Source organism: Cariama cristata, unplaced genomic scaffold (assembly GCF_000690535.1).
Source record: "Cariama cristata isolate BGI_N322 unplaced genomic scaffold, ASM69053v1 scaffold15264, whole genome shotgun sequence".
NCBI classification, from domain to species: Eukaryota; Metazoa; Chordata; class Aves; order Cariamiformes; family Cariamidae; genus Cariama; species Cariama cristata.
In genome coordinates, this window is record NW_009614810.1 from 36435 (window position 1) to 60740 (window position 24306).

The 24306-nt window shown below is 40.1% G+C and overlaps 1 protein-coding gene across 1 annotated transcript in view; it reads right to left on the reverse strand.

Annotated features, from left to right (window-relative positions):
• Positions 1–22618, reverse strand: part of IGF1R (insulin-like growth factor 1 receptor) — a gene marked incomplete at its 5' end in the record, with an annotated part of 33864 nt that extends 11246 nt beyond the window's left edge. Inside the window, 14 exons of the mRNA XM_009699573.1 lie at positions 676–805; positions 3099–3258; positions 5365–5475; positions 5765–5994; positions 8277–8347; positions 9759–9864; positions 10917–11076; positions 11413–11549; positions 13067–13353; positions 17668–17872; positions 18079–18246; positions 18725–18963; positions 20265–20391; positions 22404–22618. Coding sequence (XP_009697875.1) covers positions 676–805; positions 3099–3258; positions 5365–5475; positions 5765–5994; positions 8277–8347; positions 9759–9864; positions 10917–11076; positions 11413–11549; positions 13067–13353; positions 17668–17872; positions 18079–18246; positions 18725–18963; positions 20265–20391; positions 22404–22618 — 2346 coding nt within the window. The remainder of the gene's footprint in view (positions 1–675; positions 806–3098; positions 3259–5364; positions 5476–5764; positions 5995–8276; positions 8348–9758; positions 9865–10916; positions 11077–11412; positions 11550–13066; positions 13354–17667; positions 17873–18078; positions 18247–18724; positions 18964–20264; positions 20392–22403) is intronic.
• Positions 22619–24306: the final 1688 nt, after the last annotated feature.

Sequence of the window (24306 nt, forward strand, 5' to 3'; positions counted from 1 at the left end):
GGGGGGGGGTTTGTCGGAATTGTTCCAGAGTATTATTTCTTCTAAGCAGCGTATTTTGAAATTTCCTGAATGCCTCTATTAATAACTTCACAGATACAGCAACTAGGCAATGCGCTTCTAAAGAAAAACCTATTTCTGCATCTTGCAGTATAAAAAACAAGCAAACAAAGCTCCAAATGGAGAAGGATATACACAAGGGAGAACTCCCAAGAAAAAAACTGCTAGTGTATACAAACCGTCTGCAGGAAAGCAGAGTTATTTACACAGAAGGTTTTGATAGAAAAGCAGGTCAGCACTATGAACCTTGCTATATTCTTGGCAACTTTTAATGCTTTTCTTGAAGGAGGGCAATTTGAAAAATGACAACTTGCTCTTCCAGGTGAAGGTAATGTCTTTCACTGCCCAACTGATTTTACAACCCACAGCAGGAAGCATGCTGCCACCTCCAGTTTTGGAAATCCAGTTAATTCTGCTCTCTGAGAGCAGAATTTAACCTCATGAGTTCTCAATTTTGCAAAGGAAATAAATATAAAGCGGAATGCTTCACAGTGGAAAAAAAGAGTTACCTTTGAAGAAACAGGAGAAGCAGTATACTTAGTTAAGTCTACTAAAACAAGAAAAGAGGCTGGAAAAAAGAGGGGCTAAAAGAGTTTTTCAGAGCCACTTTTTTGTTACCAGACATCGGAGTGCGTTGTGAAGACTCCATCTTTCAGTGATTCTGGGGACATCCAGCGGACTGGCAGCAAACCTTTCCCTCCTTTACGATAATAATCTGTCTCGTAGATGTCTCTTGTCATGCCAAAATCTAGAAGGTATAAAAGTCTCGAGTTTGCATGATAAAACGATGAACATTTCCCCTTACTATAAGCCATTGTAACCACCAGAGAATTACAGTGTGTTACAAAGAATCTGCAATCTGTTACTACAACATTTTGCTTTGCAGGCACTTTACCTGCTGCCTTACGAGCTAGTTAGCTTCCCTCCCAAAAAAATAAACAACAGACATTTTTACCATTAACTGCAGGGGGTGAGAAGTCTGAATGATTTAAATATATCAATATGAAAAGTTCCACAGTTTACGCTCAAGCTTTGCAGTAAGCTACGTCTTCTGAAGGTCATATAATTCACTAATCCGTTCTCCGAATTCAATCATTTTCATTTCTTTTTAAAGAGTGTAAAGAGCTCCTGTAGTACTTAATATTACTGTCGTTAATTGAAGAATCTCATGTGTTGAGGGAAATGCTTCTCTCTTCCCCCCCCCCCCCCCCCTCCCCTTCTGTCCTTCTGTCCCTTCTCTTTTCCCCAAAAGGTAATTTCCAGTTCCTGTATAATGTTCCATCTCAAATGCTGCAGAGCATTAGGCTATTCATTTATGACTAACACAGACCAATATTAAAGACACACTTCGGGTTATACGCATGTCCTTAGCTGTAAATACATAAGCCTTTGCAAGACTTTGATCTAACAAAGCTCATCTCCTTACTGTAACTCAGATTTATTCCAGCATTTTTTTTCTGTACAACCAGCTTGACGCACACCAAACTGCTGGGTCTTGGACTAGCCTGTTTAAACCAGTTACTATGTTTTCAGCTGCTAACCAATGTTAATAAATCAGATGGCATCAAATCCCTTACTAATGTTAAATGCTGTCTGCTAACACAGCAGACCTAAGGTAAAATCCACCTTATCAATACCGACCTGCAGTTACCCCTTTTTTCCTGGAAAAAGTGGGAGTGAAAAGAGAACAGAATTCCTCCAGTTCTCACAGTCATTATTACCAGGCTTGGATGAGTGACTGACCACTGATCCTTCTGGTTCCTTGTCTGCTAGGGACACTGGTACCCTCAGTGATTATGACTACAAAGCCCATCTGTGCAGCTATTCCATCACTCCCACACACCAGGCTGACTTTATCCTGGCTGAATGGAAAATTCTTTAAAAATGTAATGCAAATAAGAAACAGATATGCAACGAGCATAGGATAGTGTAGCATAAAGCTCTTCCTCTGAGATCTAAACAGTCTGAGTTGGCGTGTTCCAGTCAAGATGCTCCTAAACTGTTTCTATATGAAGGGATTTTCAATACTGGTACATAAATGAGAGCAGTGCAGCATATTTCACAGAATGGGGGAACTATGTACCATGTTAAAGGGAAGAAATGCACCATTTTCAGTTCAAAGAATTGTAAAACATGCTGGTGGGGGGAGGAGGAGTGACAAAACTGGAATGGGAAGGACTCAGGCTGACTTCCCCCGAAACCTGCAGAAAACGCACAAAATCCCCCAAAGATCTTATTTCCTAATTAACTGACTCAAAATGAAATCATTTTTCTTTCTCCCAAATGACAGGATTACTTACACAAATTATCAAAATAGCTGAGTTAAGCTCAGAGAAAAAGAATTAGTTTCCTACAGCAGAAGGCTGTTGCAATACATGTTATTTTAATATGCACAACTCAAAAACAGCCAAAAGCTTAAAATCACCCTCTCTGGAGAGAAATCTGAAAAAACTCATCTGACACTATTTTGGAAGGATGGTAAAGGGGAAAAAAAAAAAAGTGGTGTGCTAACAGCAGAGCAGAATAAAAGCCATTCTGTTGCCTGGAAAGCAGAACTCCAGTTCAGCCTGGAAAGCACCCAACTGAAGTCAAGCCTTACGATCCACTTCTATCAGATATGCTTTAAAATAATCCTAAAATTCTTATTCTCGAATCAATAAACAGGAGGCGAAATCATTTTTGTGCATTAACAGAAAAGCAAATGACACACCAGTGGTAACTATGCCATCCACCCAGATGTCTGCAGCATCTGCACCTCAAATCACTGCTTCACTAGCTCTTTTAAAACCCACATGCTATACTATTTCCTCATTGGAACAGCAGCAAAAAGAGGTATTCCATGAGTTTCAACACACTGTTGACTGCTCACAGGTCTTAAATCTCAGCAAGCCTTCAAAAAGAACATATTTCACTCTGCAGAAATTTAAACTAGAGCGTTTTAAAAGGTCTTTCAAACAGCTTTCAAAAAATTAAAATGCCTTCTAAGACGCTGATTTTTCAGGATGATGTTTTTCATTTGTGTACAAGTCAAGAAAGCGCACCTCCAATTTTCACTGTGAAATCTTCTGCCACCATGCAGTTTCTCGCAGCAAGGTCTCTGTGAACAAATTTGTTGGCGTTGAGGTATGCCATCCCATCAGCAATCTCTCCTGCCATTTGAATCATCTTCTTCAGAGTTGGAGGTGCCTGGCCAGGATTATTCTGAGCAAAATTAAGATGATAAAACAGGTAAGGGTGAAAGAAAAAAGTAACTCTTTCTACATCAAACTGCAGTACTGCAGTATTCGATTTGATTTTCTTTTTTTTTTTTTAAAAAATAAAATAAAATCACATTATCACAATTCAGCCTGACACGATCCAGGCAAAACAGAAACTCATGATTATGCACACTATAGCATCTGCTTAGTCGGAAAACCGGCCATATCAAGCTTGGTTACAAACAGAACTCTCAAATAGCTTTTATAACAGGCTATTCTATTTTAGGGAATACAAGTCAGACAGACTTTTTGGTATAAGGATGTTATCTCACACCTATGGAGTTTGAATGTCCATCCTCCTGCCACAAAAGTTCCAAGATACAAAGCAGAGGGCTCATTTTAGAGATTTCTACTGGTTTACCATCTTCATAACCAAACAGATGATGTTAAATGATTTCATTTCCTGTTCCCCAGTTCTCCATAACCAGATTTCTCTTGAATTACTTCTGTTTGTAAACAGGAGAAAAGCTTATGCAACAATTTCTTCTGAAGCAAATTCACTCCTTAGCATCCACGGATATACAGCTTCTGCCATTCTCAATCTCATGGATGAAGGAGTTCAGGTATTTATATACAATCAGTTAAGTCCCACCATCCCTTACCACTACGAATTTGCCTAAGCTTTACACCCCTTGGATAATCATCACGGACAGAGTAAACAAACCCACGACCTCACATATTGAATTCTACTAACGACAAAGATCCTAAAGCACACAGATCAAGTCACTGAATTTTAGCACATCCCCATCCAGAGATGAAACGGTCACTTACCCACCTTCCATGGAAAGTGTTCACGTCCAGACCCATCATTGCTTTCAAACTGTGCTACTTTGTGTTGAGATAATGAGCCATACCACCCACTACTTCCAGGCTCCCAAGAGCTGAATGCAACACACCCCATGGGAGCCAAGAAGATATAACCAAGAAAGCCCAGAGGACCAATGTGAGTTGAATCCCCCGGCGGAAGAGACAGGTATAGGAGCTGCACGCTTAAATAATCAGTAAAGCCAGCAACCAGGCAAGCCCTCCATCCACACCTCATTGGAGCATCCTGCCTTCCTCCTCATACAGGTCCTCAGAAGACTGCGCTCAACTTTTTACATTGCACATCAAGGAAGACAGGGAATTCAGGCACAGGCCTATCACAGACTGCTTTGGAGAGCACCAGCATACAAGACGGAGAAGTCAAGTACAGAGCTCATCATTTTGCCAACTTCTATATAATGTCACTGTCCTCTTTTTATGAAGTTTGTTGAATTCAACCAAAACTATTTAATATAACCTGAAACATTATTAATCATAAATGCTAGTCAAGCCCTTAGTCCATAGTCCTACTGGTATATTCTGAATCCTGTATTCAGTGTGATTATTTTCTGTACACAAACACTTAAGCAATCTGCTCTTGCTACATGCAATGCCCTCCATTTATACCATATTCATTCTCTTGTGCACATATTGTGCTCATGTTCTGTTCCTTTACATTATTCACATCAGAATTTCTAGATCAAGGGCAAAAGCTGCTGAGCTCATTTTCTACATAGTCGACTATGATTTCAGTGGCAAGTGACCTATGTGTCATCTTTATCCTTCAGACTCTGGATCCTATGTGGCAATTTTAGCTGTTAAGACTCACGGCCTACATATGAGAGAATATGCATATTAACTAAGATACTAGATTTTTACTGTCCAACAGAGACAACAGGCAGGATACACAACATGAAACAATTATCCTAACACGCATGCTTCAACTAGCCAATTTTTTGTTTAACATCTCGATGAGAAATTAGACTAGACAAGAGATTTCATTCAAATCTGGAAAACAGGACTCAGTAACACAAGAAGGGACCTATTCCACGCAGTACACTGGGCTATTTGCAACAGCTACCTCATGAAAAAAGGTGTTGCAGATCATAGAGAAGCTCTAAGAACAAAACATGAGCTGAAGAAGGGCAAGAAAGGCTAATTGCCTGCTGCTTCCAACATGACGCTGTTTCGTTCAAGACTGTTCTAACTGAAGAAATAAAAGAACATCCAGCAACTCGTGACTCACCTCTGTGTCTGGCCTCAATGATCTCAGGTAACTTTTGAGGTCCCCACGTGTCATCAGCTCCATGATAACCAGCGTAGGCTGGCCCTGAGAAACAACACCAAGCAGCCGAACCTCAAAGAGGAAAAACAAACGTTCAGTTACAAATGTCGCTAACTGTAGTAATTATCTATTCATGTCAATATGTAGCCCCAAACACCTGTGAACCCGTGGGAAAGGTCTGAAAGCAGATTTGGTTCCACCTTCTGACTCCTGTTTCACGATAATATTATAAAGCTGCGCAGAGCTGAAGCTAAGATCGCAAGTTCCCGCTTCAGTCAGTGAAGACGTGCCCTGAACACCCACGTACCAGTAAGTGCCACGGCTGTATGAATCACAGCCTTGTTACATCTTCTTGACTTACTACATGGTGACAATTGAACTCCTTCATCACCGAGGCCTCATTTAAGAACTCTATCCTCTCACGCATGCTTGCAGACTCATTGACAGTCTTGATGGCCACCCTGGTCTCCGGTTCATCCTTCACCACGCCCTTGGCTATTCCCTCGTACACCATTCCAAAGGAGCCTTGCCCAAGCTCCCGACACATGGTGATCTTCTCACGGGGCACCTCCCATTCATCTGGAACATACACTAAGGAGAGAAAGGACAGGCCATGATGTTCCACTTCTGCAAGTGGTGCAATCACTCATGGCTTTACGATATGAACTGCCCAAACAGTTTTACTGTAAAAAACACCAGACACAATGCTGAGACCTTGCATGATGTATGCAAATAGTCCACAGTCTTTCCCATACAGAGATAGGTAGAGCTTGGTATACAAATAAAACTTAAAGAAATGTGTAGAATGACCTGAGGTGGTCTCACTATGGCACTGACATAATGGGATAGAAATAAGGAACCTCAAAGCACAAAATCAGGGTGGGAAGAGGCTTGAATCAATACTTTCAGCTTCAGCTTTTCTTGGGATCCTTGGTTTTCTAATTCTTCCAGACAGCATCAAACGTACTTGATCACTTGTATCAGTTCAGTGTCTGCTGTATTCTCTATTAACAGATTGATTTTATGACTAGAGGGAAAGGGACTCTCTGATCTAGTAGGCTCTTTGCATGAAACTATTCTGATCACTTCCACACACACTGTTGCACCAGTAAAGGTAGAACTTGCTGCTGCAAGTCTTTGATGTGAGGCAGAAGAGAGATCTCAGAAGGCGACTGCCAGGAGGGAGGACTGCCTCCGGCAAGAAGACATCTGAGTAGTCACGGATGCTGCTGCCTATCAGTCACCAAAGGAGGGGACAGTTGTGTCACATGCTCTGGATGGGTGAAATGACAGGATACAAAAATAGAGGATTATAGCATGAACATCGGCAGACCTTTAACCCTAATGGCGCCGCTATAAAAAATAACAGTAAAATAGTCTGCTGCCACTCTAGCTAAAGCCTCCTGGGGCCTTTCGGAAACACTATTCTGGCAAGAAGTCTACAGCAGTAGCACCAAACTAAACCAGAAACAGAAGAACTGATGCCTCAAGGAAATTCATCTGATGTTCTGATCTTCTCCGGCACCTGAAGAGCTCCACATGTACATAATCAGTGCAGTAGGGGCACATGCTTGTTACAGACAACCACCCCTTGGGGACAGGGAAGGATAAATTGATTATCTAGCAAGTCAGGTTCCAGTAGGAAAATAGTTGCTTTCTGTATTTTAGTATTTTTTAAAGCAATTCATTCAGCTAGACAGCTGAATTTCCAGGGTTCTCTGCTGCACAGTAATCACAGCATATAGGCTTTCTGCAGATGCAGAGCTGAGGATCCCTGGACTGCCAGGCTCATTCAGCTCCTGCTGCTGCTCAAGCACAGCCAACACAAGAACTGGCAAGAAGTTCATCTACACCATTAGCAGGCACAACCTCCTGTGATAGTGAAGCACAGGAAACTAATACAGACATACAGAAAGCAAAACCAAAAAATAAAAGCACGCTGTTCTAGGAATAGCAATTTTTTTTTTTTTAAAATGCGTTTTTATTTCCTGGATGGTTTTAGGCACTTGAGCATTATTCACATTGTGTCTCCCACAGAAAATTGTAAGAAATTAAAGGTGCTCCCCAAAACCCCACATCTGACTTTAGAACTACAATTATTTCACCCTGTTAGCAGAGCACTCAACACAAATATACCAGCTGGGATCTAAACACTGCCACAGTCTAATACCTCTATATATTGTCATCACCAAATAAATACATCAGTCACAAATACATTAGGTCAGTTTGAAACTAGCTTTAAAAAACTGTTTTGCCTACTCGAGAAAAATGGGCTTATCTACACTCCAGATATTAAGAGAAACAAATATGGATTACATTAAACATCCATGTTCATTTTAACACAAAATTTCTGCATATGCTATGTCTGGAAGCCCACAATATTGCTTTCCACTTCCTGTGACTGTGAAAAGTTGTTGGGAGAGTTTTATGGGGATGGGAAGTGAGGAGACAGTACTGGTTTTTGTAAATGTTGCTATTTTCCATATGAGAAGTACATAGAAAAAAGTAGTGGCTTTGTTCCAATAGGTCAGAATAGGGCTTAAAAGGGCAAACATGAAAGATGATGAATTAATTAATTCTTCCTTCATTTCAGTGAAAACATTGACTGGATGGGTAGATGATACTCAAAGTGAAACTAATGCATCCAAATTTGCCTCAGCTGAATAAACTACAGGAAAAATTTCAAAAACTCCCCAGTTTCAATAGACAAGTGACATTTACATATCATGAGTGATGGATTCCATGGGTGTACTAATAAAACGAAGAGAGAAAGTGGTTTTACAGCATCCTTTTTAGAGTTTCATACCTTTCAAAGTCAGATACAAACAGAATATATGAAAGTAAAAGCATCAGAAGTGTAAGGCCACACTTACCATCTGAAGCACTGAAGTACTCAGGGTTCACAGAAGCGTAAAGTACTCCATTGCCCAGTCTGTCACTGTTCCTGTTGAAATATTTTTTTTTCCTTTTTTAATCTTTAAACCGAAGTCAATTTGAGACCACCTCTTCTACAGCTTTTCCATCGTTTGCTCAACCACACATTATTGTTTACTGTATGTCGAGAGCTTTTCAGACAAAGGGGACAAACTACATTCGTATTCTACCTCACATAATGAGAAAACAGCCCAGATTAGCTTTCCTAGGAAACCTGCAGTCTTCTCCATACCAAACCAGCATCAGAAAAATGTAAACACAAGGTACTTTTAACTGCTGGGTAAACTTCCTTTAAGAAAGGCAGCTGTATGGTGATACACCCAGGAGATCCGTGGCTGAGAACATACTTTAACATCACCTGCTCTACTGTGGGAGAGAAGTTATCCAGCAAAGGACAAGATTGTTTTTTATGGGGAATTCCATTCTACTATTTTACAAGTGTTTCTATTATTTTATTTTAAAAACACCAAAAAAGCCCCCCCCCCAATTTTACTGGGGTGATTTTCAGAATAAGACATATTTATTCAGCACTGTGAGAGCTCTTGCAGGAGGCAGGCTGTAGAGATGAAATTATCAGTCAGACTTCAGACAAAGACAAAACATTCTTGTAGGCTAGAACAACAGCTTAAAGAAGGATGAGTTATCAGGGGTTTCACCTAGGAGAGCCCAAGGGAAGGCCAAGCAGGTGGTGTACTTCACTAGATACAAAGCCCTTTCTGGAGTGCTTGAGGAGAACTGCTACTACTGTCTGCAGTACTCCAAATGAATTACAGTTGGAAATAATGGGATATTCAATGACCATAATTTAAGTGAGTGTAATAAAAAACCTCCATACTTGGAAAGTTGCAAGGCTGAACATTTGCACTGACTTCTATTAAGTTCTTATTATGTATTTCAATTAAGTGACTAAAAAAACCCAAAAAAACTTTAATTACAAAAAACAAAACTGAGAAAAACAAATCAATAGATCAGTCCCCTAGACTGCTCTGTCCAGGATGTAATTTTTTAAGTGGACATAAATACTTAAAAAAACCTACAGAATTTGCAATAAATCAAATTAACCTAAATAGAACTAAGTTTTCATGATTTATATTGACCCATATTCCAGTCAAATCTTCTGATTATATAGGTTCAGTGTCTGCCATCATTGTCCCAGTGGGTATGTTCCTGACAAACCTCCTTCTTCCCTCTCAAACACGATACTGTAATAAAAAGCCTCTTTGTATCTCAAGCAGCAGCCAGATGCTTGCTGGTAACTCTAAACCACCTCCTTTTACACACCGAGAAGACAGAATCTACTTTAGCTTCTCGAGTCCCCTGAATGCCATTTTCCTTTTTAATTTCTAACTTGCTCCGTGGGCACAGATTTGAAAACAAGCACTGCTCTCCTGCAGTTTTAACCACGAGCATATACAACTCACCTCTTTTTGTTGAAGACATACAACATTATCAGTAATCCCCCAACGATGAGCAGGAAAGCAATAGGGAGCACAATTATCAAGTGCAGGAAGTTTCCATAGTTTGCTGCTGCAACCAACAAGAAAACAATTGTATCAGGGTTTCTATAAAATCTCTGTTAACAAAGAAACATTCAAAACCCATTCAGTATATTTCCATACAGGGAAGAAATCAAAGTACTCATTTTCTTGTCTGATGTGGAAAAATGTACTCAGCAACACTCCCTGACTGCAGATGAGTGGAACAAGAAAACAGACAGTGAAAAGCATTAATTTTGTACAGAACAGTGTCTGTCTTGGGTTTGTTTTCACATTATGCTTAAGGACTTACATTCCTCAGTTCACTTGCATATTCATGTTTTTTCCACCTTGTTCACCTTGCAATTGCTTATACTTATATTCAGAATATACACACACTGCTTTTCACTTCCAAGTTCTTCAAAGTCCAGCAATTAGAAAACCAAAAAGGAATAAAAGATGGGAGTTCCAGCTTTCTGTGGATACATCTGCTCTACAACTAAATACAGAAGTTCTCGAGTGGGTCTCTGTGGACAGTACGGTGGTGTTCTTCTAAAATATAAATTACTCCCATTGTCAGGACCAGCATCACCCTTTCATCAGGATGTTATCTTTATCAAACGTCACTCCGAACAGGTCATATGAAAAAGCATCTTGATATTTAAAAAAACCTGCCAGCCAAAAATCTAACCAAATTATTTGTTTCTTCTATTATTTTGCAGTTTAAAGCACGTTTGCCTTACTGCCACAGGTTTTGTACAATCCAACTCCATGTTGTTATGGCTAACATGACACTCCCAACACAATCAAGTATCATGGGAAGCCACAGTAGTGTGTTCTACACACCCGCCACCTGGTCATACCTCTCATATATATACAATGCATGCAAGAAAAGGACCACACCTCAGATACACCTCCTGGTTGTCAACACTTGCCAAAAAAATGGAACAGAGAAGACTTCCCAAAGAGGCATCAGCAAATAAGAGGAGTATTCAGAGTATGGGCAAGAGGCTTATATGCCCAGTTACATACGCAAACATCAGGAATTATTAAAAAAAGACAACAGTCCTCCAGTTTGACAGAGCTAATAAACATTCGTCTTACATTTGGGTTGTACATAGAAAGAGATCGGCTCAGTCCATGACCCATTTCCAGCTAACGAAGTGGCCTGAACTCTAGCAGAATAGTTTCCAGGGTTCAGATGAGTTAGTTTAGCTCCTCCAAGCTTCTTGTATTCCTGTCTGGATACACATTCCCGCTTTTCCTAAAAGAAAGAAGCAATTTACAGTTCATGTTAATATCTTCACATACCTTCACTCTTGAGAAAACAATATAGCTGCAGAATAAGCCCATTTTTATAACTAAAAGCCCCATCTGATCAGTTTTTCTTCAAACACCTTAAGGAAACGCGTGGAATTCAAAAACTGTCAAAATAAACAAAACAAAGGAATGGCATACTGGTTGGTGCTGGGTCTTTAAAATCACAATTTCTATCTTTGGTCTGCAACACTGCACAGAAGCATGTTAAGAAAGATCTCATTTTCTGTATAAATTAGAGTTACAAGCAGTAATTCTTAACAGAGAAATGTCAAATCCTCACCTCTCCATGCTGCCCATATTTGATTTCATACATTAGTATCAGCCCATTTGGACTTGCAGGCTCTAACCACTTCAGGTAGACGGTATTTTCTTCTTTTGCTTCCCACGCTACCGTTCCTGGAATGTTATCTGCTCCCTCTGTAAAATATTTACAAGCGATGTGAGAACAACACCTATTACCGAAACAGGAACTTACGCAACAACTGAGGAAAATAAGTTTCATACTATTCTTTAGGTATCAAAGCATCGCAGTTAAGTGCTATTCAAAGACCCAGAGAACAAAATGCATTGGCCAGGGGCCTGTTGGAGGGATTAGGAGAGTCTGAACTGCTGGTTGCCAGAAAAACAGTGCAACATATACAGCTTCACCACGTATGGGTTCTCTGTTAGTCACTGTGCTCTGTGTGTGCCAAAAAAACTGTTTATCAGCACCTGATTCTTCCTTCCAAACTTTCCACTCCACCAACATGGTGCAGATAGCTGTTCCCACCAAATGGTTGTAAACAGCAACCTGTCTGCAAAGGGCTGTAAACACCCAAGATCTGTCCCACTGACATCCCTTTCCTAAAACATCCAGTCTAAGAAATCTGTCACAGTTTAAAACAGTCTCGTCAGCAATTCAGGAACTGCTTTATCCCCATTTCATTCCTGATAATTTTATGTGTTTTATTCAAAATTTAACAGGAATATGAAGACCGTTTCAGTCAAAGAAAAAACACCACTTTTTCAAAGATACAGTTGTTAGGTTTAGAAGAAAACAGAATTGTTTAGCCTTTAATTTTCACAGCCATGTGCTAAAAATCTGGGAACACTTATTTCCTTTTCCCTGATCTCACAGATTTCCTTATTTCCTTGAAATAAGCTATACTTTCTGCCTTTTTTACTGACACAGCTGGATCTGGATTATGATAGTCTTTCCTCCCAGAAACAAAACAAAATTGCCACCATTCTGCATCACACATTCCCAAACATCTGCTGGAATCAGCAGCTCTTTGCTGGATGCATACAAGCTTACGCTAAAATCATCTCTATTCTTCTCAGAAGAAGTACAATCTGTAAAAGTCCCAAACACGAGTACAGCATTCAATTCTTCCTATTTGAAGCACTCTAGATGCCAGTGATTGGGCACAAAGCAACACAGTACTCCTCCTGTTTCCAGGCTGGACAAATGCATGGTCATTCTGTGACAGAAGAAACATTTGGCAAACATTCCCACGAGCAAAACTCTTAACATCTGCAAACAGTTGGGAGTGAACACAGCAAAACTAAACATTAGCAGAGAAACATTCTCCTGTCTCCCTTCAGCATACAAGGAACCGAAGAATAAAACCTTTCAAGCCACCATGTCTGTAGGTCTCGTCTATATCGCTGGGAAACGAATTCTCTCATAATTATCTTGGTAGTCAATGCACGCACTTCTACCTTTCTCCAGATCACAGAACACACTCAATACACATCACTCAATACGCGTACGAGTCCAGTCAAGGCCATTAAACTACTCTATCAGAGTTTTATATAATTCCAGTTTATTTTCTCGCATAGAATTTTTTTATTATACCCCAATGTTCTTCTAACTGGTTTTGGAGAGTTTGTCCTCCCCAAGATTGATCTCTCCCCAGAAAGCAAAACAAAGCTGTATACTTGTGAGAGCATACCTGAAGGCATGGTTCTTGCAAAGACAAAGTTGGAAGCGCTGCAACCAAGTGTGTCAGCTTCGTGGTTGCAGCTGTGAATATCAATGCGGTAAAGAGTAAAAGGCTGGAGATGGGAGATCACAGTTCTCTCCTTGCCATCCACTTTGGTCTCAAAGAATGGGTATTCCACCTCACTCTCCTCTGCATCAGAAACATTGGTGAAGTGATCTGTCCCAGTCGCATTCCTGTTTCGAGTGGCCAAAGTGGCATTTGCAATTCGGAACACATCCCTCCGCTTCCGATCAGGTCTGTGGAATAAACAGACAGGTATAGAAAAAGTGTCTTTAGAGAAAACCCGCTTCTTCTCCAGCTCCAGGAAAACTGTGAAAAAAACCCCATTAAAATAGGTAACTGCTATTAAAAAAGCTAAATAAAGGAAACTACAAAACAAGATGAAAGCTTTCTCTTAATCTGAACCTGCAGCACGTTAGCACATCCTGTTCCCTTCTCTCTTGGTCAGAAACCAATCAAAACTGAGGCTCACACTGCGCCCCAAGATAAACGTATAAACTTCTGATCTCACACAATAAACCAAATAGCAAAAACGGCTTCACCATTATTCAATAAGCATCCTAGATTTGTATTTAATGACAGTAATGTTGATGCTTAAAATAAAAATCAGACGTTAAAGGCTGAAAAGGGAAAAACCGTTTTGAAGTTTGCTGGATTAGCAAGTAGGCCGAACTTTCTTTTCAGTTGCAATGAAATTACAGAACTTTGAATGTACTGCACTGAGAAAAGCAATCTTGGAAGGTAGCTGAAGATCACGAACGTTAACCACCACTAATGTGTGGCAATTTGTGTGTATCTACTTCTCTCACCCAAAGAAAAGCTCTGCAAAGGAACAAACTTCCTATATGAGAAAACACAGTATTAATATTGTGTATAGCAAAGAGATTACCAAGCAACTTCGCTTTGCCTTACAGGCATCTGTATGAAATTTATGCAGAGTTAAAAACTTCAGGATTTACAGCAACACTCAAGTCTAAGAAGCCATTACAGTGGACAGGCCTGAGTATCAGTACAAGTATCAATATGAAAACACTCTTAGAAACATTTGGATGGTATTAGCTAACAAACACACCATTGCCACATGTTAGGCTTGCCACTTGGTCTTGGGTCAGATCCAAGGCTGTTTTGCATAGCACTAACCACATAGGAGGAGCTGGAAAAGCCAGCTTGCCCTCTCCTAGACTCCAAAGTTTTCAGAAAAGCAACTGGAAAACAACTGGAAAGCAATGCACCAGGGGAGTTAAAGAAGAATGTAAGAAGTGTAACACTACAAAAACAGTTCTGGCTTGAATCCTCTATTACCTGAAATCACTTAGCCAGTGCCCATTTAGCCCCTGGTCACTGCAAGAGTTATCAAGGACAAAGGTGAAGTCTAACACATTTCTATCAGAAAGCAAATTACAAACCAGGCAAACAAGGCCTGCCTCAAATACAAAACAGGAAGAAAGATGACTCAACAGCAGAAGTTAATTCACTGTCAAATATACTGTCTTAGTACATTCAGCCACAAAACAGCATGCTGCAGAGCGCGCCAAAACCAGGCTGACTTGGTTTTGAAATCTTCTGGCAGAGGTTGGATGAGATTGATTTTTTTTTTTTTTTAGGAGTTCAGTAGAAAATTTTCCAAAATCCTTTTACTATGTCTTGAGTAGTAATTTTGATGCTCTCAGATGCCATGTAAAACACAGCACTGAAATAAACAAAGACAAGTCAAAAACTTCTTAAGTTACCAAGAAATTGTTTTAAGCGACACACAAATGTCTTAACTTGTCAGTGGAGTATGGGGGAATTTCATAGCAGATGTAAGCACTTGTGCCTCCTCTACACTGGTATTTATAGAAGTTACTAAACCTATTCACCTTGCTTAGGGTGAGTATTCATTTACTGCTTTAACTCGCTGGAAAGAACACACTCTTCTGAACCCCTGAAACTGCATGGGATGCCTAGCACTGACCCGATGAACATCTGCACAGATTTTGTGATAAAAGCAGTGAAAATAAAAAGTTCCTTTTCAATCAACCACAAAAGCACGTGCCAATGCATGAACCCAAAAGGCATGACTTTATCTATCACTGCTTTTATGGGATGCATCAAGTTTCAACTCTTTGGTGGTATCGAGGTGGGGGGGGGGACGGGACGGGACAGAAATACAGTCCTACCCTTGCCTTTGGGGAAAAAGATAAAGAGAAAGTAACACAAAACTTGTTAGTGAAAACTACAGTCCTATCAGGCAGAGAAACAGACCTGCAGGATAACCACAAGGCAAACATGTTTAAAACATCAAGAGATTTGACACCATTGCTTTTTGGTCAAGCAGCTCCCTTCTTTCATGAAAGGCACAAAGACAAAAAAAAACATCCGAGGAAATAAGGAAAAGTCCACAGATATAAACATGAAAATTCATCTGTTCTGTTAAAAGAGAGCAAGGAAGAGGAATGCAAGAGAAACATTAAAAATAACAATATAAAAAATTAAATCAAATTGAAATTAAAAAGAACAAAAAAAAAGTGGGTAATTTAACATAAAAGCTAACTGTTCTCATACTTTATGGCAATTTTAATGTTATTTCTCAGATATCTTCCTATTACACACAGAGCCCATCTCATCCTGCTCAGAGAACCAAAAAACTTGAAGAATAACTCATCCTCCTGTGGTTTTGAGTGTCTCTTCAAGACTAACCAAAGTCCTAATGTTTGAAATCTTCCTCACCACTGCAGTAATACCCACGGGGTCATCCAGAAGTTGCACACAAGATTAGATCAACAGGCTTTTTAAACAACCTTAAAACCACACAGTCAAATATTTTCACGCTGTATTACATGCTACTTCTCTTTCATAATATCCTGGAGACAGGTAGAACACTGGAAACAAATACTGCTATTGAGGTTTGCATTAACACATTAATTAACTTCTCTTGGGAAAGAGAAAAAAAAATAGACATAATGAAGTAACGAGCTGCTTAGATTTGTCCCATGGAGGTGTCTCACTAGCTTATAATTTTTAACTTCCCTGACATACAGTCTCTTTAAAGTTGCTTAGCTATGCAGCTGTTTCTGAGTGTTGTACCTTATCTGCCATTGCTGTTACAAAACACACCCTTATGACAGTAAGTTAAGAAAAAAGGGAAACGGACAAGCTTTCAGGAATTCTTTGTGAACCGGTCAGTTCATTTGTTACTGTCTTGAGTTCAAGGTTCTACAAGTTTCCTGTGGGAGGGGGGGAATGCAAGAAAATTTTGGAGAAGATAACATTTTAAATGACAAAAGCTTTGGTGAAATAAAAAAATTCCTTTGCAATACACTTTCAAGTAGCTTAGACTTGACACGTGCCTTTCAAAACTCCTTGCTGTGCTATTTCATAAAGTCCATAATCAGATCACATTTACAAGATTTCACGTTGCTCAGGAATTACATCCTGGCCAGCCATGGCGGCTGTTAATTCTCTGTACCTCATCTTTGCTGCTGGCTCTCATCATCAGTAGAGAAACACTGCACAAGTTCAACCACAAACGCTAAATGTGACTCAAACGCAGCTCAGGTACAAAACTTAGCACTTCCAAAGAGGGGAAGTATTTAGTTCCTCATTTTTTGGATAAAGCTAAGAAGCTCTGCACAAATCACAGTCCCAAAACCAAACAAGTCAATCCAACACATCCTTGAATAAAGGTCCAAAAAATTCACAATGGAAAGTGATATAAACCAGTTTTAATGAGCAGCAATGCCACAGAGTTCTCAAACACAGCACTTCACCATAAACTTCATCTGCCAACAGAGACAATGAAATAACATGCACGATTGAAATCTGGTTGCTTATAGACTGTAACGTAACAGCTATACACTGTGTGCTAGGCCCCAGGATCCAATTATCTAAAGTAAGAACAGCTTACATGAAGGATAAATTGGAAACTCAAGGATCAAAATCACCAATTAATTCAGTAGTATCTACCCTATGTTGCAGCATAAAATTGTTACTATTCCACTTAACGTGTAAGCAGTAGTGTTTATCACGGAAGAGTGGGCATATTTAATACTTCTCTGCAGCACAGACCCAGGAAACTAATATGCCCTTTGCAATTAGTGCAGAGAGAAAGGAAGACCAGTTTCAATCCTGCGAGGTGACTATGCCCTCAATTTCAAAGGCAAATAAATCTTCAGATTAGGAACACAAGCACTTAAAATGGCTATTTACAGAAAGATCACATCTGAAACCCTTTGTCTGCCACATGTTGCTCATCGCTGAAACCCTTCTAGACAAAGAGCTCCTCAAGTGACTCTTGACTCTGAAAAGAAACCATCACTGAAGTCCTTGAACAATATAGGTAAGAACCCTTACTATTAGCTAAAATTGAGAGAAAGAGATGAAAATTGGTGAATAAGAGAAACTGCAAAGTAAGGCTGCGGATTGTCTCACATAAAAGGAAAGGCAGTGTTTATGTGTTTCAGGTGTTATCTACACATGCTTTCATGTCCAGGAAGCCTCAGCTCTAGGAAATGTTTAAAAATAAAATTACTAGCCCTACTTTCAAAGAGAAAGTATCCAAAATCTGTTACCTGGGGACAAAGATGGAGTTGTGAAGGAAGTTCTCAAAAACTTTCCGGTACTCTGCTTCCTCCTTCTCAGCTTGCTTTTCTGCCTCTGTCTTGGGACAAGCACAACAAGGTCCTTTTTCTCCCCCACAGCCCTCTGGCTTGGTGGGTTCAGTAGCCTCCTCTGTATCAATGGTCCCATCAGCGTATCTTCGAATTGGGACTTTATCTTAAAAGAAAACAACAGAGGTGGTTCGTTTCTTTTCTCTCCATATTATGAATACAGCAACAATCCATGTTTACCCCTTCCCTTCTACTTGCTGTTATTCACAAAACAGTTGCGAAGCAGGGCACAGGCTTTAGCTCTTGTCAATAAAGTGCCCTGGCAGGTAAGAGTCACAGGCATTTCAACACAATCGTGTTTCGTTTTCCTACCTTTGGAGCAGTAATTGTGCCTGTAAAGGTAACTGTCCTGAGGTTGCTGCTGCCATCGTACAATGTAGTATGAGAGGTTGCCATTGGGAAGAGAGGGAGGATTCCATTTCACAATCAATTGGGATGAGGAGTTGGATGCTGAAATAACATCCAAGGGAATGGATGGCACTAGAGGGGAAAACAACAGAAAAGGCAGGCATGAAAATCTAGAGCATTCTACAATGAATTTTGATGCAAGCTTTCAAAGTGAATCCCAATCCATTTCTACACTGAAAGAGAACACACCATCCTCTTTCAAAGAAGATTTTCTGCTTATGTCCCACTAACAATAGTTATTAAGGGTTCAACTGCAACCATGTACAGTCCCAATCTGAAGTTGTACTTAAATTTACCTTCACCGGTGGAACAAAGTCTGAAATCCTAATTCCAGAAAACACCCAGTTTCCAATGAAAATAACCACCTTTGTCTGAAGAACCACAGAGTTTTAATTCAAATCTTAATGTTGCTTTCATAATTAAACTTTCTAGCATTATGCACATCATCTGCATGTAAATTCAACTTCTGTATTAACAGAACTCGCGTTAACAACATAATAAGCATATCTGCAGCATTATCAACCTCTTACCCAAGAGCTCAAGATCTCACCTGCAGCATTGGTTCGTATATATACAATTTCACTTTTTGCTCCATGAATATGATGGTTTTCCATCATTGTGAGGGTAACAGCCTTGACATAAATGGCGTATTGAGTCCAAGGTTTCAATCCCTGCAGCAGAATTCCAGGATTGTTCTCTTTGTTCGGCGGCAGGTCAACATCGACCATGTTCCAGCTATTGGAGCCACATGCATCTTGCCCATCGTACTCTGTTACATTTTTGAATGGTCTGAAATATTAAAAGAAAAAAATAGTACAAAATATTTATTTTCCCCTAAAAATTGTTATATATTTATGAGACTGCCTCATTTCAATGTTGTTCAATGAAACAAATAAAGCTTACTTGTTTTCTGTTGCAGAATAAAACACAATAAAATTCATATTTATTTCCAAGCAGTACAAAATTCAGAGTTCAGCTTTAGCTGCAGGTCTTACCTTCAGTCACTAGCAATAAGGCAAAGTTCTCCAAGAAAACACTAAATCTATCTTTTTTTTTTTTTTTAATCCAAAACAGACAGTGAAATGCTTCACACCTATTTAGACTTTAACTAAGCATATATGAAACAGAAGCAACTCAAAACAGCTATTGATAGTGGTTGAGCTTCTTACCATAAAGAACTCAAACTTCCATGACCGGCCTTGACCAGTCCAACAGGCTTTTCTTCCCCTCTTTTATTTCCACACAATACAAGCACACTTATATAGTCACGTAGTTCTACTTTTTGTGAGTTGCAACACTGGCGTAAGAGCATATAAAGTACTATTCTTGTTATTAATTACTATAGACTCATCAGCATGAAGTTCATTGCAGCATAGTACACCGCCACAATGATACTCGTTTTCAAGCGATGCTGCACATTAACAATTTGTGCTTCTGTGTCTCATAGCCTTGCTCCATATGTCATTACCAGCATTCTGAACCTCCCTTTCACACCTCCAAACTGCCTGGAGAGTTATTAGTGTGCTCATTTGTATTTTTCACCATTTTAAATCTGAGACACTACGAGGATGTGAAAAAGCAGAGATACCTCCCAAGAAATTAGGATCTCTCCAGTAACTGCCCCACTCCTTCATTATCAAGAGATACTAATGCAGAAAACTACTAAAGCTAGAGAATCTAAATAACCCCAAACCCTGAGTAGACAAGTCATCAAGGTGATAGGGCAAACTCCTGATCTGTGATACTCTCTAGTCAGTACTACGACTAGAGAAGGAAGGGATCTCAGTAAACATGACATGACTTACGAAGAGCTCCAAATTAGGACCCTGAGAACCGCCAAGCCACTCATCTCCTTTTTTTTTTTCCCCCCAAATTTGAAACTTCCTGATGGATTTGGAATCTATTTGTAGGCTGTAATCAAAACAAATCTCTTTTTAAAGGGGGCTTGTGTTCCACTCAAGGAAAGAATCTGAACAAAAGTGGAACTTGAGGATGAAATATGTTAACTGTATGAGATATCCAACAGTCAGAATACAATTATCTACTATCTCTTGAACTGCCCCGATTAGTCTCTGATGACATCTACTTACGCTTCTTTGTAGTAAACAGTGAAGCTAATAAGATCTCTATAATCTGGAGGGCGATACCGTTCCCATGTTAGTTTAATCCGATTCTTGAGCGTAGTGTTGGAAACAAAATGCAGAATGTGGCTTTCACCTGCAATACAAAAGGACAGGACATGACAGAGTTAGCATCACATTGCCTATTAGTTTTTGCTGTTTCTTAGGTATCAGTTTTAGCTAATTAGCCTTTCCAGGAGTGCCTATAATACCACAGTACATCAAAAGCCTTTGTCTCCGTACAGCTTTGTATTTCACCCTACTACATTTGACTGCTTAAGGGTAAGCAGTGACCTTGGCAATCATTTCAGAATATGCTGGAGCTACTTGTTGTTATTTTTTCTGAAGCAGATTTTCTTTTCATGCATCATCAGAAAGCTCTTGAAAACTACTTCAGACTCTCCCTGAGCAAGGAATGGAAGTACTGTTTATTCACAGGACTGGCTTAGAAGCACTAAATTCATCATCCAACTCCAATGCACACGCAAAGCAGTAACTGGCCTCTGTGTTCTCACTTTCCAGGACAACTTTTGACAACAACAATTTGTTTTTCTGGGGAATGGACAACATAGAAAGGATAAAGGAGTTTACATTCCTATTCACAAGAAGCTGGACCAAGAACTCCGAAACTCAGTTCATATACGGCACAACCATTTGATGGCAGCAGCTTCCAGCTACTCTTCTCAACAGAGCTGGATGGAAGCCGGCGGCTTTGAAATGAATGGCTTCCCACTACCAACTCACTGAGCTTTCCAATCCAAAGCAATGTAGCATTTCAAAAACTTAATTCTTGGATGAAGAAATTGTGTTCTAAGTCAACTGTGAGTTAGTTTCTAATGTTCCACAGAAGTCTCTGAAAATAAAGGGGTTTTCACCCTCATGTACACTGGCGCTATTGGTGCTATCTTTTCAAAGGCAGTTTAGCTTTTGTTGATTCTTTTCCCTTGCTCAGAGTCAGAAAGCTTTCTGTAATGGTTTTTTTAAAAAACAGGCAGTGGCTGGCACTAGTTTCAGTGGTAGTAAGGACTGGCTTGTGTCTGTAACTCCTCCAGGACTACAAGCCTTTGCTCTATTGAATGTGCAAAGAATGGAGTGTGCTTACAACAAGGATCTATGCCATCTGCATTTATGCATCATGCCTAAAGAGACATTCAGCAGAGTACGTGTCCCAGTTTTGTAAACACCATCCAGAACAAGGGGACTTGACTTATACACAAGATCCATTTTAATTTACTCAGCTCCAAGAACACCACAAATAGACCAAAGAAAAATGCACTGTCAGTTCTCAGAGCCTGAGTATGAGGTCAAATTTGTAAGCATTCCGTCATCTTAATTACTAGATGAAAGATTGCTTTTGAATGTGTTGGTTACACCTGGAGATCTGATGTGCAGACCACCGAAGCCAAAAGAAGACCTTCCAGTAACTTTGACCACTGCAGAATCCAAAATTAAATGCAGGGGTACTGAAGTTTAGGAATACTGTAGAACACTAAAAAGTATTCTCAATTCAAAAGCAAATAATTTGAAAATAAAGCACAGGAAACTGAGTTTACAACAAGCATTTCTAGCTACAAGGTCCAATATTTGGCAGGAGCTGAAAACAAGCTTCAACGCAACAGAAACAAGTTTGTTTCGGTGTCTATGGAATTGTTATTCAGCAGTCTCCTTAGTATCAAGAAAGAGTAGATTATCTGAGAGAGGAAAATACCTATAATGATGTACACATCTGCGAAGGAAACAGAGAAAGTGCTCCTCATTGGATATACTAAAACACTACATTTTATATCTCATTTCCCAGGCATGGTCCTACTGTTACATGATGCTGCTGTCACAAGAAAGGGTGCTTGAAAAGCAGCCATCTTCATCAAATGGTTTTTACAGATGAGGTAGTGACTATGTAACCACATAATTTTCCATGCCTGCGAACATACTTCACAGCTACATTTTAAAAAACTGAACAAGTAGAACAACTGAAAGCCTACTGTAATTTCTAAACTCTAGATATTGAAATGGTCAGCAACGTGGCAGCATATTGGGTTTTTTTTTGTGTGATACCCTCCCATGCAGTTTGCCTTGAGATATTTTTTTTATATTTGTTTGTATACTTACAAGAGGCTCTCTCCCCATTGTTCCTCGGATTTATATCTCCTTTGCTCTGTCGTCCCTTGGTTCCTGAAACTTCCTCCATACGGTAAATCTCAGAAACACACAGTTTAGGATTAAATGCAAAGTACATTTTCCCCTCCTTGATTGTCAAGTTATGATGGTTCCAGTCCCACAGCTGCTGAAGATTGTGGTTGTCAAGCACGTAGAAGGAGTAATTCCTAAAAGGAAATTTTTGAAGGAAAAATATTAGTTTTAATTCATAGCCAATTCCAACCAAGAATACCTTAATATAAGAAAACTTTAAAACACTATGTTTCCTCTTATTACTTTGAATGGGTGGTCAGCAAAGTAAAGGATTTTCTTCTCTTCCATACAGCAAGTTTTCTCTGAATGCTCACTTTGGTCAGGGGGCAAGGAAATGACTGTAACACAGGACTCCAAGGCTGAAACCACACCATGTAAAGCCCACTTCAACATATGTTTTCATAATTGTATAGAAGCTGCTATGAAGAATATAAATTCTGAACAGCAGGTCTCTACGCTGGATTTTTCATTTTGTGGCAAATGGGAAGCAATAACCTTACATACGTTACGGAAGGAAAAGCATGGTCCAGACAATAAAGTAATCATGAACACAGCTGTCTTCCTTACATTTTGAAAAGCAACTGTAAGTTTGCTTAGTGAGGTTTCCTTGCCTCTCTGTCTTAGGTTACCTCTTGGTCCAATAAAGATTTCTTACACTGTGCCAAGTACACTTGCGCCTACAGATCAAAACCCGATAGTAAAAAGTCGCACTGACTGCACAGCACAGGATCCACACTTCAAAGTACAGAACTAACAACACAGGTAGCAGCATGCGCTGAGCCCTTCCCTCGGCACAGCAGTGGAATACCATGAACATCCTTTATTTCCACAGATATTAAATGCAAAGTTGAGTGTGTAAATCCTATTACATATTAAGAAGAAATTCCTGGTACCACTCAATTGTGCTGAATTGGAAAAAAAAAAAGAAACCCTCAGGTGCAGCAGAAGTAAGATTAGAGGCTCTACATCAGCAGCAAGACAGCACTTGCAGACACTTACATTTTGGGATAGCAGAGACAGGAATGCACAACTAGGAAATGAGTAAAAGGTTTGTGTAGCTGATCATAGAATCCTAAAACGGTTTCGTTGGAAGCGACCTTAAAGTTCATCGAGTTCCAACCCCCGTGCCCTGGGCAGGGACACCTTTCACTAGACCAGGTTGCTCAAAGCCCCATCCAACCTGGCCATGAACACTTCCAGGGATGGGACATCCACAGCTTCTCTGAGCAACCTCTTCCAGTACATCACCACCCTCACAGCAAAGAATTTCTTCTCGATATCTAATCTAAATCTTCCCTCTTCCCATTTAAAGTCATTACCCCGGTCCCATCACTACCTGTCCTTGTCAAAGTCCCTCCCCAGCTTCCCTGTAGGCCCCTTTTGGGTACTGGAAGGCTGCTCTAAGGTCTCCCCAAAGCCTTCTCTTCTCCAGGCTGAACAACCCCAACTCTCTCAGCCTGTCCTCACAGGAGAGGTGCTCCAGACCTCTGATCATCTTCCTGGATGTGTTGGAACAGGTCCATGCCCTTCTGGTGCTGAGGACCCCAGAGCTGAAGGCAGTACTGCAGGGGGGTCTCACCAGAGCGGAGCAGAGGGGCAGAATCCCCTCCCTCGACCTGCTGGATGCAGCCCAGGACATGGTTGGCTTTCTGGGCTGCCAGCGCACATTGCCTGGTCTTGTTGAGCTTCTCATCAACCAGCACCCCGAAAAGTCCTTCTCCTCAGGGCTGCTCTCGATCCATTCTCTACCCAGCCTGTGTTTGTGCTTGAGATTGTGCCGACCCATGTGCAGCACCTTGAACTTGGCCTTGTTGAACTTCAT